The 8860-nt window shown below is 40.0% G+C and overlaps 1 protein-coding gene across 1 annotated transcript in view; it reads right to left on the bottom strand.

Annotated features, from left to right (window-relative positions):
• Positions 1-301: 301 nt before the first annotated feature.
• ppp1r16b (protein phosphatase 1, regulatory subunit 16B) overlaps positions 302-8860 on the bottom strand; it is a 77606-nt gene continuing 69047 nt past the window's right edge. The window contains exons 7-11 of the mRNA XM_063910476.1: positions 4650-4775; positions 4492-4567; positions 3444-3573; positions 2926-3076; positions 302-2147 (exon numbers count right to left, since the gene is read on the bottom strand). Coding sequence (XP_063766546.1) covers positions 1695-2147; positions 2926-3076; positions 3444-3573; positions 4492-4567; positions 4650-4775 — 936 coding nt within the window. The 3' untranslated portion in view covers positions 302-1694. The remainder of the gene's footprint in view (positions 2148-2925; positions 3077-3443; positions 3574-4491; positions 4568-4649; positions 4776-8860) is intronic.

Raw genomic sequence — 8860 nt, 5'->3', positions numbered from 1 at the left:
CATCTCGGCCAGGACTTTCTTGCAGAAGACATTTTTTATTTCAATTAGACTTTCCTGGTTAAATAAAATACACATAATTACAGTTCAAACATGACAGTTCTATTGATTTTCTCATCTAACTTTTGGCAAAAATAACATTTCCCAAAAGGCCTAATTATTCCTTTAATTAGGCGGATTAGCTACAGCTACTACTAGTTCTTGTATTTACTGTTGAACCCATGATGCATTCAGGGACACCTGACCTAATGGTGTGCTACATATCAAATCCATCTTATGAAAAGGAGGCAAGCATACAATTCCATGTGTGTTTTCAGAAAATACTATACTTACAGTAATTCATTACACAACATTTACAACTTCAGTTAATTAAACGAATACAGTGACGAGGAGGAGATAAAGCCACACAATGGCCACCAGAAAAAACAACCCAAAACATAAACAAATAACACTGTTATTTGTAGTGACACATTATGAAATCCTGCCTGGTAGGATGGCTTGTTTGTGTAAACTGTACATAAAGCAGACAGTAACACTTGCTTACTTTTAGCAGTTGATTTTCCGTGTCTGAAGGTGCTTTCCTGGAAGTCCCTCCAGCTCATCTCATAGCGCATTCATGCTCTCCACACACCATCCAGATAATAAATACACTCAACTTTAGGAACCATAATGTTCTTTTTCTCTACACATTACATTAATTTCATAAATAAAGACATGTACAGCCATTTCAATATTTGCTTAAATCATCTGAGCACAAAGTGGGTTAAGCATCAACCGGAGCATGACCTGTCAGTTCAGGTTTGATATGAGTGGACGGTGAGGTGAAGTAGAGTGACAGTAAAAAAGTGCACAACTTTACTCTGACATGTTATCCCTCGCTGCAGGAGCATACTTCCTGAATATTTAATACTGTTTTATGGCATTCCTTCCCTTTACTTTTGCAGGCAGCACTTTAACATGACAGATATTTCAGAGACTTCACAGATCTCATTTTGCTACGTTTCACTGCTTGACATGTTGGAGAACAACACCATGTAATGCGATACATCTGGACCGTCCTGGGATGGCCTTCCTGCACATTTGAACAAATATATGACAAAAAAGAGAACATGGTAGTTTGACAACAATGCAAGTTCTTCTTGAAGATAATGTTTGATGACTTGATAACCATCCATATTGAGGGTGAACAAAATATTTTCCATCTTCACCTCAGAGGGCAGAACATGCACCGTGTACCTGGAGATCTTCTCTACTTTTTTTTACTTGAAATCTTCCCGGTGAACAAACCTGTTTTCACTTTGATTCTTCAAAGGTGCACAGGGGACAGCAGGGCCACACTCTTTCTGTCTTTGTAGAGTGACTCTGTATATGAAAAGGAGTTTTAATCCAGGGGTGACAACTGGAAGAAAACAAGTAGCACTGCTCGGCTCCTTTCGTCCTCTGTGCTACACAACACGCCTGCTTTGGTGAAGATGTCTTCTTTTGTAGCAGGAGTCACATAACGGCAGGGAAGGACAAGGATAAGTCTCTAAACTGTCTTCAGGCCAGCCATCTTCTCTGGGAGACGTTTAAAGGAGGGGAGGAGAAGGATGGTAATAGGAAACTCCCTCTTTCCTTCCTTACTTCCTTCCGTAGCCCATTCCTCATTCCTTTGTGCAAACACTTCCTGATTTGACAACAGTCAAGTGACCAGGTTGCTATGACACGCAGCAGCAGGTCCGCACCTTGGGCTGCTCTTCCTCTAATGGCTGTTTCAGTTTGAGGAGGGGCGGGTCCCCGCTGGCTGGCGTGTAGTAAACCGCGTTGCCATTGGAGGAGACCAGCGGCATGCGGGGGTCCTCGGAGTTGTTTTTGGCTTCAGTGAAGGAGTCTGTGGAGCCGTTACCTAGGTGACCATTGAACAAGGGGTGACTCAACAGTTTGGCGGCGGACCTCTGCTTCTTGAGCTCTGACAGAGTCTGAGCGCGCTCTCTTGGGCAGGCGTCCTCCTGAGTGGAGGATTCAGGCGATGCCGTGTTGCTATTGGAGGGCGGTTGCGGGGGCGTGGACGTCGTCGTGGAGATGAGCCCGTTCTGTTTGCTGCTGCTGTCTTTGAGGATGGTGGGCAGCTTGGGCTTGTCTGGCAGCTCCACAGCTACGACTGGCTTTACCTGCGGGACATCAAACAGATCACTTTATTCTGAGGTTTCTCTTTAAAGTGATTAAAAACAAGCAGGCGATGCAGGGGGTTCAGATATCTTATTTGGGGCTTAAGCTAACACAATTTATAACTATACTATATTTACAACTATAAAGACAAAGTCTCACTTCATTGAAACCTAGTGTACACCAGCAGGTTCTTTCGTAACAAAAGCTTGAAATGTACCATTAGGATTTAACGTACTTCCATTCTGATCATTTCTACATTTCTCTTAAAGCCCATTGATCATGAGAGACTGTCAGTAAGCAGATGATTACTAGTTCCTACACCAGTTTTAGAATTATAGGAAGACAGTTTATTCCAGTAGAGAAAAACCCCCTGCAATACTCAGAAACAATGCTTGCTGCAACTGTGTTGCATCTTATCTTTTTGGTCTAGTATCAGTGGAGGACTGTATTGCAGATGTATTTTCCATTGTGGGTTTCTTCCTGTGACATTTTTCAAGGAAATTCTGACACACTTCTACAGCAATCTGACATTAACACTCCTGATGTGTAGGAGAGATTATATTTCTGTCTCATTCACTTCAAATATCTAGGTCATGTCAGGTCAGCAAATAAGGTCCAGGAAGTTGAAACATACCCTATCAGACAAAAAAAGTAACCAGAAAATACAGGGTACATTCTCAAATGCTACTTTTAAAAATGTAACAAATATAATTATGCATATGTTCATCTCATTCTCAAAACAAAGACACAGCGAAATAAAAAAAATTAAAAAAGACTCACTTTGATCACCTGGTTGTTCTCCTGGTCAGACTCCTTCTCTTTGTCCTCCTGCTGCTCCTCCCTCCCCCCCCTCCACACGATGGCCTCCGTTTCGTACTCTTTGCGGCACAGGTTGTGTCTGTCCGACAGGCTGGCTCGCCGCACCACTTTCCTGTGGAGTGAGATTGTGCCAGTAGACAAGAAACATGCCAACTATCATGAATAATGGCCTTAATGCACAAATCATAAAACAATTAGTCTGGATTTACAGTTGAAGATGAATGGCTGCTCTGCTTATCTCAAAACAGGCTACAGTAAATATCAGAGATAAGTGTGTGCACATTTTAAAAACACTGCACTGATGGTCTTCTCCATTGACAAGGATTTCTTAAAAATTAAAATGCTGCTCTTTATCTTTTTTTTGATGGATATGCCCTCATCTGCTGATCTTTCCTGTCTCTGTGGGAAAAGAAAAGTAAATAGACAGCGAAATACCACTTGCAGTAGCAGCGGCAATGCCACCAGATGCCAGCACTTACCCACGGCTGCCTGCGCTGGACGTCCGGCGGCACAGTGACGTCTTGTGTTTGAGCTGTGACTTCATGATAATGTCATGTTTGTGTTTCAGGTCCAGCAGGATGGCCCTGAACTCCTCATCCTCACAAAGATCTTCAAATGAGAAAGGATGAAGGAGAGGAAATTAAAACTTGAACTTTCATACTAAAAAGTTTGTTGAGTTTAATATTATTTAAGAAACAAAACAAAACAAAACCAGGATTACTAAGAAAATATGTTCATATAATTACTATTTTTTCACACTGTCCTGTTAACATATAATTCATGAGTTAAATTTCTCCATTTTACAATCGATTGACGGCCAATACTGCCAAAAATGTTATAAGATGATACATCAGAGTTACAGTAAAGAGTATTCTGAGTTAATTGTGCGTTACTGTATTTTATGTTTCTGCCAGTCTTCCTAATTCATTTAATTTTTCATTTTATTGAAGTATTGTTTATATGTTGCAGCCAATTCCATTGTTTTGAACACTGGATGGCGTAACGGGGTATTTAAGGGACCTCCCCGGTACAGGTGTGAGTGATTGGGGATGTGATGAGCATGTTGCCATAAACACACGCTTTTTGATTAATTATAAATAGTATTTCAAGCAAGAACTTCGTCATCATTTGAGAGTGCACGCGTCCAACTAGAAAATCAATCTGTCTGTTATATTAAGGGGCAATATTCACCAAAATAATATGTTATTTTTTAACTGTTATGTTTAGCTATTTCTTCATTTTCCAGTGATTTATTCTATTGTCATTATTTGTATGTTGCCGTATGTTCACCCTGGAGTAAATTCAGCAATGTATGTGTGTGTTAATCCATAAATGTTAACAACAAGTTCACAAGCTGATTAAACTAGTCATGAATATAGGCTAAAAAGGCTTTAAAATTGCAGTTACAAGATTTCCATAAGCATTTAAACAGAACAAACTGGTGGAATGAGATCATGCCGAGTGAGACATTGGTTTTCTTAACCTCCCACCAGGTGTATTGATAGGAGCGCTGAGGTGTAAATATACCGATGGGTGTCTCCTCCACGAAGGTCTTGGCGTTGAGGCTGGCTCCGTGAGACACCAGCAGCTCAGCCACATGCATCTGCAAGAACATCAATAATCACATGACTGTTTTCAGAAATGTGTGTGTGTGTGCTTTTCTGTTTCCTGTTGTGTTACCTTACCTGACCCCAGCACGCTGCAGCATGGAGAGGCTGCCATCCATCCGAGTCTCTCAGGTCCATGCGAGCCCCCCCCTCCAGAAGCAGCTCTGCAGCCTGCACGTATCCACTGGCTGCTGCGATGTGGAGCTGCAAGGACAGAGGCGAAACAATGATGAGATTTGTCAGTGAGCAGGGCTTCCTATAGATTCGCTCTGTGCTTCAAATCCAGTGTGGAGTTCACACTCATAGATGCCAGAGAATAACCTTCTTCTACTACTAAATTCAAAACGCTGACGTTACCCGACACCTGCAAAGATTATCAGAAAAAGTGGATGTGTCACTGGGCACCTTCCCTCTCCTGTTTTGTCGGATTAGGACGGCAGTATTGTAAAAAGGCTCTGCTGTCATTTCAATATGATAGGGCGTTCAGGGTTCAGCTGTTCTTTTGTACACCGAAATGCATCAACAGTAAAAGTTATTAACCGCCTGCTGGCTTGAATGACCCACTCTGCTCTGCAGGTCAGACACTACCTTGATGAAGAAACAATTATGCCTGGAGGTTTATATTATTTGTAGGGTAAAATCTTGTATTGATGACGGGAGATTCGGAACACTGCGCAAAGTCTTCTCTAGCACATCCCAAAGATTCTCAATCGGGTTCAGGTCTGGACTCTGTGGTGGCCAGTCCATGTGTGAAAATGATGTCTCATGCTCCCTGAACCACTCTTTCACAATTTGAGCCCGATGGATCCTGGCATTGTCACCTTGGAACATGCCCGTGCCATCAGGGAAGAAGAAATCCATTGATTGAATAACCTGGTCATTCAGTGTATTCAGGTAGTAAGCTGACCTCATTCTTTGGGCACATAACGTTGCTGAACCTACACCAGACCAACTGCAGCAACCCCAGATCATAGCACTGCCCCAACAGGCTTTTTTTTGGACGGGCAGTGTTTTATGATACTTAAATTAGAATGAAGTTACACCTGGAGTAAATCCACCATCCACCCTGCAGTATACAATGTAAAACTAGCTGCAGCTTTACCAGCTTTGATAACACTTCAATGCATCTAAAATTACAATCAAAATATATGTATAGTATCTTATTCAGAAATGGGCCAAACTGCATAATGAGTTATTTTACTTTTGATAGTTTAAGTATATTTTAATGCTAATGCTTTTTCTAATTTTACTTGAGTACAATTTTTAAATGCAAGAATTTGATTTGTAACAAAGTATTCCTACATTCTGGTTATTTTACTTTTACTCAACTACAAATACTCCCCCCCCCCCCTCTTAACCAGCAAAACTAAGAGTATTTAATTTGCTATCATAGAAAACTTTAATATTCACTTTTGAGAAGCTGGAGTCAGTAATCATTTGGATTTCTTTGCTTAAAGAACAGACTTGCTTGTTGAAACTGCTAGAAGTGATTCAATGGATATTTTATTTTTCTAGCCTTCAAATCTGTCGGAGCCATGTACTGACATATTAAAAGCAGTCAATGCCAGCCTTCATCTAATCTGCAATAGAGACGAAGCCTGGTGATTTTTGATGCAGTTATTTGGTTTCAACAGCAATAACTTTAGACTCCGATCAAACTCAGACTAGAGTCACTCATCCTGATCTGAACATTACTAAGCTTTAGCAACCGGTGGGTATGTGATCCTATAAACCCTGGAGTTTTATTGAAAAGAGAAAATGTCGTCTTTTATACATCATCGATCTTCTTGCAGCATAAGGAGGAAGGAAACACACACGCTTCTTATTAAAAGAACTTACTGGAAAAAATATCAAATGCTACTACAGTAATAGGAATTTAAAAAGCCAAGAAAACATTTTTGAAAGCACATTTTCTTTCTTTTACAAACTATTTACAAATCATTTGAGTCCAAGTGTGTCTCAAAAAGTGCACTGCTATGATATAAGTATGTATGTGTCTAGGTATCTTTTTAAAATCCTTTTTCTCTAACAACTCACAAGGTTAACAACAAACAGTGAATGTTTCTACAGCAAAACATCTGAACAGTTTTGAAAAGCACGATGTGAGGCTGCGCTCAGGCTCCAGAGCACAGCAGGGATGTCTCCCTGATCCTTGAGAAGCTGACGCGTTTAAGTGGATGTTTGTAAACAATGAGAGGACCGCGTCTCCGACACCTATCAGGCATGTTACGGTCCATCACTTCCTGCAGGGCTCAGCTGCATTTGATTTTAATGCATTTCAGCAAGTGCCACTTCCTGGAGTGAATGAACATGAGCACAATTATCCATATTTCTAAACAATATTGGCTCTCCACCCCCCTTCTCTAAGATGGAAAGGTTTTTCCTTTGCCTTCAAAGTGGTGAAACCACCAGCATTGCCATCAATAGAGCTAGAAGTGAATCTGAAGAAGTGTTTGCAATGATTTTCTCTTAGCAGTTTCATCAATAGCACTGACAACCTGACGAGGAGAAGATTTCTCAGCTTTGGTCCAATTACCTTTTCTGGCAAAAAAAATGTTTCACAAAAAATGAACTTGCATTGGCATTAGGCTCCAGTGATCTGTTTTACTTTACTCAATCATTTCCCTTTGTTCCCACGGGTCCTCAAATGTTTTGAACAATAGACTCCTAGATTCAAGCACTTTCATTGACCCATGTTTATTTATATGTTGTGCAAAATATTAATTACAGTCCTTTTACTCTTTAAAATCGGCCTTGAATTTGATGTTTAATTAGGCGACAAAGCCCTGATTGGTTGAAGTGATTTTTTTATTTGGGGATAACAAAGGTTTGTTCTTATCAAAACAAGTAAACACAATATATTTCAGCAGGAGACTAAAACATTAGCCTCACAAACACAGTTTCAGGTTTCTTTCCCTCCTCTCTGCCAGAGATTTAAACAAGGCCTGCTCTAGTTTGCTCCATCTTGCCCAAATAGGAGGGGACAAGCAGCTCAATCAGACAATCTGTGGTCCGACTTTAGAGCTTAGCAGGGTTATTTTGGGCTACAACCATGTAATGTCCCCTGGCTATTTTCATCCAGTGATCTGTCACGTTGTTTGCCCGGCGTAGATAAAACCCTGATACACAATAAAGACTTCCTTTTGCATCATAAGCCCTACCCAGGAAATACCAGACTAATTATTTTTTGCGACCTATTTTTATAGCATTAGTGCACTAAACTCCTTAATATTACAAATGTACTTTGGGTAGGTAAGTGAGGTACACTTCCCCAATACAACTCAAACAAATGGCTTATCAGCACAGGAGCATGTGGCTGTGAGTCACTGCTTAAACTACATTGTCTTGTGGCTCCTCTATGATGCATTTTACATTATTATTTTTTTATTTTATAGCCCTAGCAATGCAACCTAGAGCCAATTTGCTTTTGTTTGAATATGTTTGTCCTCATGTGCACCGCAGCCAGGTTTTGTTATTGCTCATAATGACACCGGCATTTTTATGCTGTTGATTTACATTTCATGTCTTTACTCAAGGTATTTGCTTATTTATTAGGCTCATGATGGGTTGTATTTCACTTCAGATCTTAATACTAAGTAAATGTATGACTTGATCACTTATGTATTCAGTGATTTAATTATTCCCACTTCTCATAATGTATTCAGGCATACATATTTATGATTAAAGGTTTATTCTAATCTACCACTACATCATTTTAAGAATTACCACTGCAGGTGTATTCAGTGCTCATGAACAGATCATTTTAATATCTGCAGAGCAATTTGAATTAACACATCTTATCTGCCTTTAAGAACATAATCATGAGTCTGTAAATACCTGATAAGCTTTAACGGATAACAGCCTCAGGAGCTAGCGCTACAGGGCGCATAATCAATAAAAGGTAAAGCTATTATAAAGATAATCCTTTGAATATTCAAACAGCCTACCCTTATTCCTCTCAGTGTAGACCACTGATATTACATAATCTGTTTCTTCTTTAAGAAAAACCCTCATAACCTGTTAAACTCAACAGAGCCTCTCTTAGTTACGCCCCATTATTTACATCTTTCCAGTGTTCAGATTTCCTACAGCTGCAAGTGAATGGTCAATGATGTCACACAATTATATTTGCCAAACAACTTTAGGAACATGTCTGTCTGATTGCAAATTCTCACTCAAATATTGGCTGCTCTAATAAACCATGGTGTCCGTAAGTATTGTTTCAAGACCAAAAGCAGTGTTGGTTGTTGTTGTATGATTTGGTTATTTATTTGGACTCTGGTTCTTTA

The sequence above is a fragment of the Eleginops maclovinus genome, chromosome 20 (assembly GCF_036324505.1).
Source record: "Eleginops maclovinus isolate JMC-PN-2008 ecotype Puerto Natales chromosome 20, JC_Emac_rtc_rv5, whole genome shotgun sequence".
NCBI classification, from domain to species: Eukaryota; Metazoa; Chordata; class Actinopteri; order Perciformes; family Eleginopidae; genus Eleginops; species Eleginops maclovinus.
This window is presented reverse-complemented; position numbering and strand designations above follow the sequence as displayed.